Consider the following 14,138-nt stretch of genomic DNA (forward strand, 5'->3'; position numbering starts at 1 on the left):
TATTATAGGATGAAATATAAAAAATATACACCAACTTTGCTTCTAATTTAAAAATATGTTTCAAAATGTACATCGGTAAGAAAAAAATCATCAGAACGTTGAATGAAAAGACGACATATTTGGATGTTGTTTTAGACTTAATCTTGACAAGTATCCTAGTCACCGTCGTGTCATTTTAGGTCATTAAGGTTGATTTAAACCGTAGATTTAAAACATTTATTTATTTTTAATTGGAGGAAAAGTCTATATAAATTGAGTTAAATTACAAATTCAATCCACAAACTTTTAAAATCGTGTCAAATATACCCTTAAACTTTGAGAAGCATTGATTTCAGATACCTATTTGGAATGAATCAAATTGAACCTACGGCCATTCGATTAACAGTCAATCGCTCTACCATTGAGCTACTGAGGAACAATGGTAAATTAGGTTTCAAAGAATTTAATTCTCATTCTCAACCCATGGTAAATTAGGTTTCAAAGAATTTAATTCTCATTCTCAACCCATAACCAATGACCAATGAGTCATTGAGCTACTGAGGAACAATGGTAAATTAGGTTTCAAAGAATTTAATTCTCATTCTCAACCCAGGAACAATGGTAAATTAGGTTTCAAAGAATTTAATTCTCATTCTCAACCCATGGTAAATTAGGTTTCAAAGAATTTAATTCTCATTCTCAACCCATAACCAATGACCAATGAGTTCGAGGTTTTCTTCGTAACTCCCAGAACTTTTTTGTAGTGGCTCCGTTCCATGCCTCATTTCATAGATAATCTCAAAGTGGCTCTATTTCATTATATTCCATCCATAATCCTTCCGCATTTCATAGATAATCTCAAAGTGGCTCTATTTCATTATATTCCATCCATAATCCTTCCGCATATTTTGACCAATTCAAAGTTAAAGAGACTAAATTTATAATTAAATCATAAAAATAAAATAAAAGATTAAAGAATTATGAGTTTTTGATATCCCAAATAATTAACTAAATTTATACTTAAATGTATTAAAAATTATTAGTTATGCATTTAATTCTAAAACAAAAGAAGATAGACTCTCTTTTTTATTAAAAAAAAAATAATAATAATAATAATAAGATAAAGATAAAGTCTCTTTTATCATATCATCTTAATCTAAAAAAAAAATTTAAAAAATGATATCTCAAACTTTATAATAAATCCAAAATGATTTAATATTCCAAAACTAAAATTCAAAAATGTTTTGATCCAATCCGTTTTGTCTCATTTTCCCGTATTCTCTCTCTTCGTCGCCGTCCAACGAATGGGAGCATTCAGAGTTCTGAGCAGGAAGCTCATCAACCTCAGCCGTCATTCACTGCAGAATCTTCCGATTCCGGCCAAACACCTCGCTCATCCATTTCCAGCTTCCAACTTTTCCGATGGCTTCAAGTCGTTCTCACATCCATGGCAGTATTCTCATTGCAGAACTCTTATTTTGGAGTCAGTTTCTTCTGAACCGGTCCAGCTTCACCGACTTTCCGACTCCGATTCTGGTAATTTCTGAGCTGAGGTTATGAAAACCTTTCTTCAATTTTATGTGCTTAGGTTATTTCGATTGCTGATGTTTTAGGCTTTTGTTGTGACTGTCGCGATTTTGCTAGTTTATGGTTTGGTGATTAAGTGATATTCCCTTGCATTTTGGTTTGAGAGGCGAGGAGCAATTGTGTACTTGTTGCTTAATTTAAGGGGATGATTATGCTCGTGATTAAATGATTCCTTATCCTTGTTTCGATGGGTACTTTCTTGATGATTTGATTGTCTGCAACATAACTCGTTAGAGGGTGTTTGCATTAACTTATTATACGATTTTGAGGCCAAAAATGTTCTTTAGGAGTTTAGATTCTACGGCAACAATTATCTTTTAACTAATCAAATTGATTTTAAATCATTTTTTGTAAGAAACACCCTAAAGTTGTTAAATCAATAAGTGATTGATCGAAGATCACTTTAAATTTTATGTTAATTGTCGTTGTTGAATCATTTTTAGATGTAGTGAAGCCAATTGGTATTTGTAGAATCATTTTTGGATGTAACACAACCGAATAGACTTGTGATTGGAATCATTATTCTGAAAGGTAATCAAACACCCAAAGATTTTAAGGAAAACTGTTTTTATCGAAATTGTTCTAAGAGAATATTAAATTATATAGTATGCCAAACTCACCCCAAGAATTTTTATAAATGGTTACGCACTCTTCATGCATAAACTATACAAATTCTCAGAACTTTTTCCTGAAAAGAGGGTGCTGATCAAGTGGTGTTTCACAACATTATGGAACTTTCTTTTCTTCTTCTTTTGTTTTGGTTCTTGAGTCCTTTAAAATGTTCTTTATGCTTTTACTAGGGTGGCTTAAACTTTCATGGGTTCCTTTTTTCTTCATCAATAATGCTATCTATGATCATTTCCTTTTAAGTTTCTTGACTATTTTTGGGGTTGCTTGCGTTACATTTGAACGGAAATCCACTTGGGTTTATCGATGACAGGAATTGTCGAGGTACATTTAGACAGGCCTGAGGCGAAAAATGCCATTAGCAAGGAAATGCTGAGGGGATTGCGTCACGCCTTTGAATCTGTTGACTGTGATCCATCTGTCAATGTTCTGATGATCCGCAGCACTGTCCCAAAGGTGTTTTGTGCAGGTGCCGATTTGAAGGTATTCTTGTTTTTCCAGCTGGTTTATATTGGAGCAATTTGGTACAATCTTCAACAATTTGGCTCTCTCAGTATGGCATGGTCTTTAAATTCTCCCCCCTTCAATGCATTCTTTTAAGTACAGGAGCGTAAGAATATGACAGCATCAGAAGTGCAATCCTTTGTCACCTCACTGCGGTCTGCATTCTCATTTTTAGAGGTAGATTGTTATTATATACCTACCTACTTGCTTTGAAATTCTATGATTGATTCGTATAATATTTGAACAAAGATGTCTTGTCAAGTATATAATGCATCAGTTAGATGCACATAAGTTATTATCAATATTCAGACCCCATTGAACTTTTGTGGCTGATGCTAGTATCCTTACTCATCACTTAGGATATGTTATTAGATTCTTCCATGGCTTTGAGATCTGATTCATAATGATTCCACAAATAAATATAGGCATTATACTTGATTTTTTTTTCCCTAAATACTTCAAATGACATTTTTTAGAGTTTTATTTAATTGTCAATGGATGGCAATGTGAGATCCGACATCGGTTGGAGATGGGAACGAAGCATATCTTATAAGGGTGTGGAAACATTTCCTTAGTAGACGCGTTTTAAAACCGTGAAGCTGACAACAATGCGTAATGGGCTAAAGCGGACAATATCTGCTAGCGTGGCCTCAGGCTATTACAAATAGTATTAGAGTCAGTCACCGGAGAGTGCGATGCACTGGTCGAAGTAGGGATAGACTCTTTCCACAGTAGATGCGTTTTAGAATCGTGAGGCTGACAGCGATACGTAACGGGCTAAAGCGGACAATATCTGTTAGCAGTGGGTTTGAGATGTTACAAATGGTATCAGAGCCAGACATCGGGCAGTGTGCTAGCGAGGAAGTTGGCTCCCAAAGGGGGTGGATTGTGAGATCCCACATCGGGAGAGGGGAACGAAGCATTCCTCATAAGGGTGTGGAAACCTCTCCCTAGTAGATGCGTTTTAAGACCGTGAAGCTGACGGTGATATGTAACGGGCCAAAACGAACAATATCTGCTAGCAGTAGGCTTGAGTTGTTATAAGCAAAGTCTACAATATGCTCACATGTTTAAGGAGCTCTATGTGTTTTTAACGTGATTAACTTAATAATTTGTCAATGTTAAGAATGCAATACTTATCTTTCTCGATCAAATCTTGTTTCAACTTTCACTTTGAAATATATTTACGTTTGTTTTCCAGGTTCTTTTGTCAGCTGACATGATCTAAATTTATTTTATACAGGCACTTCGTATTCCTACCATTTCAGTAATTGAAGGAGCAGCACTGGGTGGCGGACTTGAAATGGCGCTGGCATGTGATCTTCGGATATGTGGTAATTAGTTTATTCGATTATTTTGTAGTTAATTAAATTATTACCATAACTCTTGCTATATTGGATGGTCTAGTTATTGTAACTCAAATTGTTAAACCATAATCCAGGGGAAGATGCCAAACTCAGTTTGCCAGAAACCGGACTTGCTATCATTCCTGGGTATGTAGTAAATCCTTCCGTATCACAGATGAAGTTTGGTAGCTCACTTGAGAATAGTAGAAAGAAGCTAACATGAAAATTAAAGTTTGATGGCTCTATAACTTAGTATAAATATTAAAGTGTTGATGGTGGAAGCTGAATGATATCCTTCAATAATATTTGTAGAACCCTCATCCTATGTTAATGAACCCCTTGAACCCTTCTGTAATAGCTCAAGCCCACCGCTAGCAGATATTGTCCTCTTTGGGCTTTCCCTTCCAAGTCTCCCTTCAAGGTTTTTAAAATGCGTCTCCTAGGGAGAGGTTTCCCACCCTTATAAAGAATACTTCGTTCTTCTCCCCAACTGAAGTGGAATCTCATATCCGTATTCTCTTCTCAATTATAATATTAAAGTGTTCATATTAATATGTGGTATTAACATGAATCTTCTCCAGTATGTACGAAGAGATTACACGTGCTGAACGTGTTTTTTGCAGGGCTGGTGGGACTGCAAGGCTTCCTAGGCTGGTTGGGAAATCAATAGCAAAGGAACTTATATTTACTGCCCGTAAGGTCAGTGGCAGAGATGCTATATCTATAGGTAAGATCGCTAATATTTTTATTTTTTAGCATCATTTCAGTGTTTTGTTAAGGAGAAAAAACGTAAAAGTTCATGCTTTAGGTCTTGTAAATTACTGCGTCCCTGCTGGTGGAGCTTATGTAAAGGCACTGGAAATTGCCCGGGAGATAAATCAGAAGGTATGTAGAACATCTATATTATTAACTTTCTTACTATCATGCTGACAATTTATGTGTGTGTTACTTCCCTAATTTAGTCTTCTAATTAACATTCAATAGAAATTATGATTTTATTCGTATGATTCCACTCATTCGATGATGATCATCGGATGGATTGAGAGATTAAAGTTGTAATGGCCCAAGCCCACCGCTATCAGATATTGTCCTTTATGGGCTTTCCCTTTCGAGCTCCCCCTTAAGGTTTTTAAAACACGTATGCTAGGGAGAGGTTTCCACACTCTTATAAAGAATGTTTTGTTCTCCTCTCCAACCGATGTAAGATCTCAGAATCCACCCCCCCCCCCCCCCCCTCCTTTGGGGCCAGCGTCCTTGTTGGCACTCGTTCCTCTCTCCAATCGATGTGGGATCTCACAATTTACCCTCCTTCGGGCCAAGCATCCTTGCTGGCACTTGTTCCTCTCTCCAATCGATGTGAGATCTCACAATCCACCTTCCTTCGGCACCTATCGTCCTTGTTGGCACTCATTCCTCTCTCCAATCGATGTGGGATCTAACAATCCACCCCTCTTCGGGACCTAGTGTCCTTGCTAACACACTGCCTAGTGTTTGGCTCTAATACCATTTGTAACGGTCCAAGCCCATCGCTAGCAGATATTGTCCTCTTTGGGCTTTCCCTTTTGGGTTTCCCTTCAAAAATTTTAAAACGAGGGAAAGTTTTCCACACACTTAAAAAGAATGTTTCGTTCTCCTCTCCAATCGATATGGGATCTCACAAAAGTTGTATCCTACTCTTAGTTTCAGACGTCGTAGAGATTAAATGAATCATATTGTGCACCTTATGTTCCATCCTTGAAATGAGCAGTGCTATAAAAAGATTCCTAAACCCACAAAATCAACACCTATTTCGTATTTGGGCACCCGAAACTTATACCTACAATCTAAATACAGTCATTTGGTTCCTAGGCCTCGAACTTCCCCTAACGTGACATCGGTTCGACATCCCGTAAATGAGTTTATCAGTGAGTTTCTGTAACTCAGATGTCGATTCAAAGATGGCACAATCTTCACCCCCCCCCCCCCCCCCCCCCCCCAAACTTTGGCCGAGTATGCCTAGTGCCAAACACCCAATTCATTGTTGAGCATTGTACTAACAGGGTCCACTAGCAATAAAGATGGCAAAGCAAGCGATCGACAAGGGGCTCGAGGTCGGTCTGGAATCAGCTATGGAAGTAGAAGAGGAGTGTTACAAAGAACTGTTGAACACGGTAGACCGATTGGAAGGATTGGCCGCCTTCGCCGAGAAGCGAAAGCCAAGGTATAGAGGAGAATAGAACTGTTGTTTCCTCAATACAATGTGGTTGCCTCTCATCTTCATTTTACTTCTTAGAACACAAGAAGAAATGCAAGCTTTGCATAAGTGTGATGCCTCATTGGAAACAAGCTTGGTTGGTATATATCAATTCTACATCAATAAATAAATTAAGTTAACAATAACCTTACCAAAACTTGAAGCATTACAATTTGATATTGTCACCTGTAGTTGATGCACAAGAAGATACAATTTGATTTGAATGCAAATGTTTTCACATAAGAGTCGATTTTAATTTGGTATGAGTTTAATAAGGGTGAAATTGAGATCGTTTGGTTGAACGTTTTGTTTAAAATATTTGAAAATAAGATGTCTCAGAATAAGATATTTAGGAATTAAATGATTCTAATTATTTTATTACACTACCTTGGATAATCACTTATATAAAATAATTTTAATTAATAATTAATGAATTATAAATAATCAACAAATAATTAGTTATAATTATTGAAAATCAATTTTTTTATTAGTGCAAGTTAATTTATTATAATTAACTAATTAATTATTTTTAAGATATTGTTATCGTATTGAAAATTATATAATATAAAATTGGTATAAGTTGTCCACACTTGAAATTTTGACACCAATCTTGGGCTCATGGGCTTACAATAAGCAATTTGGGCCTGGGCCTTATTCCCTGTGTTTATTAGTGGACCCGATTCAAGGCCCATTAAACGAATAACATTTACTCCAGAACGTATATATACATTGAACCAGCCGAACGTTGTGATGTGTCGCTGTTGGATTGATTTCGATCTGAAGCCCTAAACGAGCATTGAAGAAGCTTTTAGCATTCCATTTCTGTAATTGTTGTGTACTAGAAGAAGCTCCGAAGACGACAATGGCTACCATAGACGAAAGCCCTTCGGCTAAGCGATGGCTTCCTCTTGAAGCTAACCCTGATGTTATGAACCAGGTATGATCGTTTTGTTCTAACTTCACTTCTAGATTCGAGCTCTGATTAGTGGAAAGAGAATATGGAGGGTCAGAATTGAGGAAGAATGTGGTTTTCTGTCTTGATTGTGGAGTTTTCTTCGGATGGGATATAGTTCTTTGCTGTGTCTGTACGTTTTCTTGTTGTATATCTATATGGTTTTTGTGTCTGTTTGTTCATTTATTTTTCTTAGTTGTAGAACTACGTAAAAGCTTACTGACCGATTTTATTTTTTATTTTTTTATTTTAAATGAGTTTACTGTTTTCTTTCTGGAGGTAGCGAATTTCTGCTCTGTGTGAGCGAGGAGCATTTTGTTGAAGTATGAAAAAAATTCGGAAGAAAATGTGGAGAATGTCTTTTTGTCAATTTGATTCGTTATTTTGGATATGAGTTTATGATTTCTGACTAATCGGAACTTCTTCGTTCAGTTCAAAAAGCTTATTTGACTAACCGGGATTATGTGCTTGATTCAATAGGTCTCAGGGATGTTTTAATGCATACTACATACCCTGTTAGCCAATTAAATATTTTAGCTTAGGTCACTTTCGGACTTCATATCCGTAAGGATGGTGTGCCTATGTTATTTGCTTGATAGCAACCTTTGAAGTGATCATTTTCTTTTCCTTTCCTTCAAATCTTCTTTTGCTACCCTCTCATCAGAAATAATAATAATAATAAGGTTAAAGTATGAGTTTAATCATTGAACTTCTAGATTTGTGTCGAGTAGGTCTGAACTTAATTTGATCCCTAGAGTTTCAATTTTGCATTTGAATGTTTATTCAAGTTGCAAAAACTTCCATTTTACATCTAGTTTTTTACAAACTTCTGTTTTGTAATTGCATAGTTTCTTTGGGGTCTTGGTCTTCCCGAAGATGAAGCAGAGTGCAACGATGTTTATGGCTTGGATGAAGCACTCTTGAGCATGGTGCCTAAGCCTGTACTGGCGGTTCTGTTCCTTTATCCCATAACCCAAAAGGTTTGCAGGCAAAAGTTTAGTTTTAATGACGTTTATGGCTTGGAAGAATTCCATTGGCATGTAACTAAGAAGATGATCTCTCCATTGGATAAATGTTTTAATATTTTCAGAGTGAAGAAGAGAGACTGCAGCAGGACAAAGATGCAAAGAAGGTAAGTACGAGTGCAGTGACAAGTTTGCAAGTGTATTCAAAATTACCACTATGCTGGACCTTTTAGACTACTTTTTTCACCTCTATCTCAGTACATTAGGATGTTTCTGGTGTTTGTTTGTGTTTTGAAGGTTTTCTGTCTATCATAATATGTTTTACATTTTCCATCAGAAAATTGTGGAGAATGCTTTTAAGAGTGGGTGATAGATGCTAGAAACAGAAAAATGTTTCTCACAATTCATATTCACATAAATTATGGTAGTCTGACTGGTTGCAGATTTTAGCGGAGAGTCTACTTTTGGTGCATGTTATAGTTTTCTTAGGCTTAATATAAAAAATACTCTTGAGCTTTGCCGTTTATTTAAAAAATACTCCTATTTTTTCAAAAGTTATAACATTATTCTTGACCCTTGAAGTAGAATATTCATTAGATTGTTGGACAAAAAGTCTACACAGCAGAACACCGTTCTTTTCAACTTAATCTCAAGCGTCACAGTTACTGCATGTCGACTTTTCATTCAACATTCTAGTAAATTTGTACTTCAAGAGTAGTTTTGAAACATTTATGAAATGACAAGGGTAATTTTACCACTTTTTTTAAAATAAGTTCAGGGGTATTTTTGTAGTTTAGTCCTTTATTTTATTTATTTATTTATGTTAAAAGGTTTCTCATCTGTAATCCTTATTTAACAAGGTTATTTCCTTTCTGTCGCGACTCTAGGATCATAGTGATCGAGTATACTTTATGAAACAAACGGTTGGCAATGCCTGTGGAACTATTGGACTTCTTCATGCCATAGGGAACGTTACTTCAGAGATCAAGCTTTGTAAGTACTGTGATACTATCCAGTTTAATGTGGTGAAATATATTTCTTAATTGTAGTGAATATTAACACAGTTACCCAGATCAGATTGGGTAACATTATTATCCTCTCCCTTTTTCTCAGAGGCCTTTATCTTGTTCTTTTGTCGTATGTGCACTTGTAGAGTAAAGCATTGTTGACTAAGATGAGAAGAAAGCTATTTATATTCGAAGTTAAGCAGAGCACAAATTAAATATGAAAGTGAAACTAAGAGTTATTTGTCCTGCTCATTCATATGTCTGATTTGGTTACCTTGTCCAGGTTTACCACAGAGGTTTAAGTATCCAACTTCAGTCCTGTGACTGGCCATTCTCATTTTGATATAATTTGGTTGAAGTTTTATTAGTGTCTCTACTCGCCTGCTTGTTCCGGGATTCCACAGTGATTACTTTGATTTTGCTATCATATTATTTTAGTTCTCTTACATTTTTTTTTTAACTCCTGTGCTGTCTTTACGTTTCAAGCCGAGGGATCATTCTTGGATAGGTTCTACAAGTCTACCAGAAGCATGGACCCAATGGAGGTTCGTTCTTTTTACTATATCTGCTTCCTCTTCTCACTCCCCTCCTCCCTTCCCACCCATCACCAAAAAAAATTCAATAGAGCGAAGGGCAGATATACCTTGAAAGTGGAGGAAGAAAATATAATAATTCTCTGCCCATTCTTTGCCCAGTTGGTGTTTACCCAAGAATACTTTTCCGTTTTGCATCTAATAGTCCTATGCTGTTCACTTTGGTAGCGTGCAGTATTTCTCGAGAAAGACAGAGAAATGGAAGTTGCACATTCGGTAGCAGCTACTGCTGGAGAAACGGTGGTAAGACTCTTTTCAAATTAACTGAATTATGGTGGAGAATAAGAAGTTTTCTTGTTTTCTTTGAGCATACTAAGAATAGATAGATATACCTTCTTGAGGCTGCCTACAGCATGTAGAAATGAAGCTCCGGCACTTGATTTTTCTTTTCCAGATAAAGCTTTGATAGCTATCCTCTGCAATAGGAATTTCATATATCTACTTTCAGTGGTAAAAAAAAGCCTGCCTTTTTTGTTACTACAGAAAGAAATGATGTTTCTGCATTTTATGGGTATAAATTTCATGTGAAAGAATAGGTGCTTTACAAGGGGAGCTGAATTTCCTACAAACGTCATGATTACCTATTTACCTTGCAACGAAACCTAGAATTTAACAATTAAAATTGTAGATGGTCAGTGAAAATGGATATATTTTTCAATAGTCGAAGACCTAACAACATAGGGGTTGGTTGTATAATGGAGGAACTGAAGATTTGAAGCTTTGGACAGTTTAAAAAATGAGGTACTGAATATGGAGAAGGAATGTTGCTGCATAACTTTTAAAAAGCTAGTTTATTTGCATGAAGGCGGGTATGAACTTTCAGCCCTTTTACTGCATGCCTCTCATTTACAGAATGAACATTTAAAAAATAGAAAATCTGTACAGGTTATTGGTTAAGGTGAGTGATGGATCGTCTGGCAGATATCTGATAACAGGTCAATAAGGGAGCTGATAAACATTAAAATTAACTCATTAGACAAATGTCCGTTAATTTCTCACTCTTTTCTCTTAATTCTGTTCTTGATTTCTAGTCTTTTTTATTTTTCAAGTAGTGTTTTTTTTTTTTTTTTTTTTTTTTTTTTTTTGCTCATCTTTTCTTCCATTACTGGCAGCCTCCAGAAAACGTCAATACTCACTTTATCTGCTTCACATGTGTGGATGGTATGAACGTCTCTCTCTATCTCTCTCTTTCTCTCTCCCTTCCCTCCCCAAGGAAGAAAAAGTGCTTTCTGAATTTGGGTGATTATATTTTTAAGAAATGATGTAATCTACATTATCTTAATTGTTGCTTTATGCAGGGAAACTTTATGAGCTCGACGGGAGAAAGTCGGGACCAATATCACATGGTGTATCATCCCCTAGCAGTCTATTAGAGGTAAATACTTGTTCTGAACAAACCATCCAGGTGTTTTAGCCATTAGAAGAATCAAGTGTGAAAGCAAAATATTCTTTTTGAATCACTTTGTATGTTTGTCGACCTTCCATCTTGAATATGTTGGCCCAATTAACTGAATATTACACTTCTCTTCTCTGCATTTTGATGAAATGATTGATAAAAACACAGGATGCAGCTGAAGTCATAAAGGGCATGATCTCAAAAAATCCCGACTCCCTGAGCTTCAACGTCATTGCCGTTTCGAAGAAAGTTGGGGACACATCTTAAGGCGAACAGGTTCGATCTTACTTAGTCTTACATCAATGACCAACTCCTAGGCCTAGTTTTCGCCATTTCTATTAGGAATGATTTACAAGTAGCCACATGAATATGTATGTGAATCTGTTTTGCCTGAGACAAACAAGGTGTTCACCACTTGCATTGAACTTTCTTTTGTGGTTTTAGAATTTGCTATTTGACAATAGAAAAGTTGTGTTCATTGCTTACAAACATGCATATGGTCATATTGATTGTATAAGTGACAAATTGAACCATAAAAAGGTGAAAATAGGAATACAAATCCTGCCAAAACAGACGTAGATGACTGTTTAAGATATGTTTAACAGTATAACTATGTTTAAAAATCATGTTTGAAAAATCACTTTACACATCTTAAAGCAAGATGGAAACTAGTCAATATACGACTTGGATTCACGCTTACTCGCACCCTCTATAGCTAATATCATTATACCATCTTATGGCCTGTAAGTAGGACATACTACCTAGCTTAACTAAATCATCAATTATTTAGCTTTCCTCTTAGCTGGGTGCATATTAGAGTATATTTCTATTCAACTAACCTTCACGAGAATACTCAACTTAAGTTCCTGAATCAGTAAAATCTTTAGAGATTTTACCCTTATAGCTACGTTCATCAACACTACAAAGCTTGACTTTTCGTATACACGAGTTCTATAGTGTTATGGTTGATTCTCTTTACTAGTTTCTCCAAATACATTTTTCTTGAATCAATAGTTCAAAATGGCGAAAAGTCGAAAAAGTCATTTCCGTGATGTGGGCATGTAAATTTTTCTACTTTTTGCATATGTGTTCTTTTAATTAAAATAATATGAAATTACAAAAATGCCCCTCCTTTTGATTTTATTTCTTTTCCTTCAATCAATTTTTGTTTTAATATGTTTTCCAAATTTGGGGAATACACCTTATCCTAAACTGGAATCTCCAAACCCACTACTTCTCCCTATTCTTAGTTCTCCACCTTGTTTGTCATTAAGATATCACTTATAAAAGCTATTAATATATCACTTATAAAAAGCTATTAAATGCAAATTCATTAGGGTTCTACTCTAAATATTCAAACCAATCATAGAAATCATAATATTTAACATAAAGAAAAATAAATAAAGAAAAAAAAAGTGTCAAAAAGTGGAAGATAAGAATTCAAACCATGTGGGCCCCAGAGTACCCCACAGTTCCTTCACGTGCAATGAACCTTTTACTTTTGGACCTAAATGTTGGTCGGAAATTACCTCGAAACTCAAACCCTTCTAGAAGCAATTACATAATACATATACGTACAACCAGGTGGGGCTCAGCTTATTGAAATTTATAACTCATTTTAGAACTGTTTCGTTAAATTACAAATTTAGTTGATGAACGTTTATGGTTTGTACTAGTTAAAACATTAAACTCTTAATATTGTATTTAATAAGTTTCTGAATTTAAAAAGATGTCTAATATTCGATTTTATGTTCAATAAATTTCTAAATTTTTTATTTTATGTCTAATAGAATATGGATCCCTTTGACATTATGGATATTTTCAGATTAAACTTGTAATTTAAATTTTTTTATATCAAAGTTAATAAAATAATATTTTCATCGTTGATCGTTTATAAAATCTAAACAAAATAAAAGTAAAAATTTGTCCTCTTGAGAACGTCCAAAAATCAATGTAATAAGGGACCAATAATATTTTCATTTTATAAAAGTTATTATTATTATTATTTTGAGTGCAAAATTTCAAAATTTTAGTATTTTTTTTTTTTTTTTAGAGCAATAAGTTTCACGTGCAAAATGATAAACTTATTTATTTTTTTTTATAGAAATGAGTGAAAATAGACAATTCAACATAGGATGACAACTAATTTCACTTTATTCTAAATTTTCAACCAAAATAAAGAAAAATTGTCGGAACCACTTTAATATTATTCTATTTCCAACTAAAATAAATAAACAAATAAATAAATTTGACCATAAATAATAAACTAATATATCTAATTCGAATAATATGAGTAAATATTTATGGAAAACATGGTAGGTAGACAATCTACCTCGTACTTTGTTTGTATTGTGTCTCTTTTATCACTCAATTTTAAAAAATATTTTATACGTTTTTTAATATTTAAATTTGTGTATATTTTCTCTCAATTTTAAAAAGTGTTTACTATATTTCTAAATTTTTAATTTCGAATAGATCCATGACGTAATTAATATTTTTTAAAATTTTACAAATTTACGGGACCTAGGGTTTTATGGCATATAAAATTTGATTTTATTTTAATTTTAAAAAAAATCAATAGAAATTGAAAATTAGTTACGGATGATATCTATTAGATGGAATGATTTTTTTATTACTGTCGTGACCATATTTTCCTATTAAAGAATAGGGTCGCCAATATAGGCATGATATATTCTTTAAAATTACATTGTCATAAAACAAGAAGGCAAACTATAAATGACGGGAATTTAAATAAATAAAACAACGCCTGATCTAACTTAAGGGCTACCAAACTCACATGAACGAGACTATCCTATTCATCGTGATGTTCTTTATCTGAAAAAATAAGAGTAGCACATGAATTGAGTATTTTAAGAAATAATCAATAAGTAACCTCACTGTTTGAGTCGAAAAATGCGAAAAATAAAAATTGATATGGAGGGACCTATC

At 34.5% G+C, this 14,138-nt stretch overlaps 2 protein-coding genes across 3 annotated transcripts; both read left to right on the forward strand.

Moving 5' to 3' along the window:
* Nucleotides 1–1,203: 1,203 nt before the first annotated feature.
* Nucleotides 1,204–6,422, forward strand: LOC111801090 (putative enoyl-CoA hydratase 2, mitochondrial). 2 transcript variants are annotated; one of them, XM_023685070.2, is made up of 8 exons: nucleotides 1,204–1,515; nucleotides 2,507–2,676; nucleotides 2,800–2,874; nucleotides 3,941–4,031; nucleotides 4,139–4,190; nucleotides 4,625–4,770; nucleotides 4,852–4,928; nucleotides 6,083–6,422. In XM_023685070.2, the coding sequence occupies exons 1-8, from the start codon at nucleotides 1,284–1,286 to the stop codon at nucleotides 6,257–6,259; spliced, it is 1,020 nt and encodes a 339-aa protein (XP_023540838.2). In that variant the 5' UTR covers nucleotides 1,204–1,283; the 3' UTR covers nucleotides 6,260–6,422. The 2 variants fall into 2 exon arrangements, with proteins under 2 accessions (XP_023540838.2, XP_023540839.2); XM_023685071.2 differs by having other exon boundaries at nucleotides 1,206–1,515; nucleotides 4,667–4,770.
* Nucleotides 6,423–7,013: 591 nt separating this feature from the next.
* Nucleotides 7,014–11,678, forward strand: LOC111801092 (ubiquitin carboxyl-terminal hydrolase 3). The gene is made up of 9 exons (XM_023685073.2): nucleotides 7,014–7,213; nucleotides 8,077–8,208; nucleotides 8,319–8,360; nucleotides 9,081–9,186; nucleotides 9,687–9,745; nucleotides 9,962–10,036; nucleotides 10,906–10,954; nucleotides 11,092–11,168; nucleotides 11,358–11,678. The coding sequence occupies exons 1-9, from the start codon at nucleotides 7,139–7,141 to the stop codon at nucleotides 11,454–11,456; spliced, it is 714 nt and encodes a 237-aa protein (XP_023540841.2). The 5' UTR covers nucleotides 7,014–7,138; the 3' UTR covers nucleotides 11,457–11,678.
* The last annotated feature ends 2,460 nt before the right edge of the window (nucleotides 11,679–14,138 follow it).

Source organism: Cucurbita pepo, chromosome 8 (assembly GCF_057944985.1).
Source record: "Cucurbita pepo subsp. pepo isolate OVF chromosome 8, ASM5794498v1, whole genome shotgun sequence".
Taxonomy (NCBI): domain Eukaryota; kingdom Viridiplantae; phylum Streptophyta; class Magnoliopsida; order Cucurbitales; family Cucurbitaceae; genus Cucurbita; species Cucurbita pepo.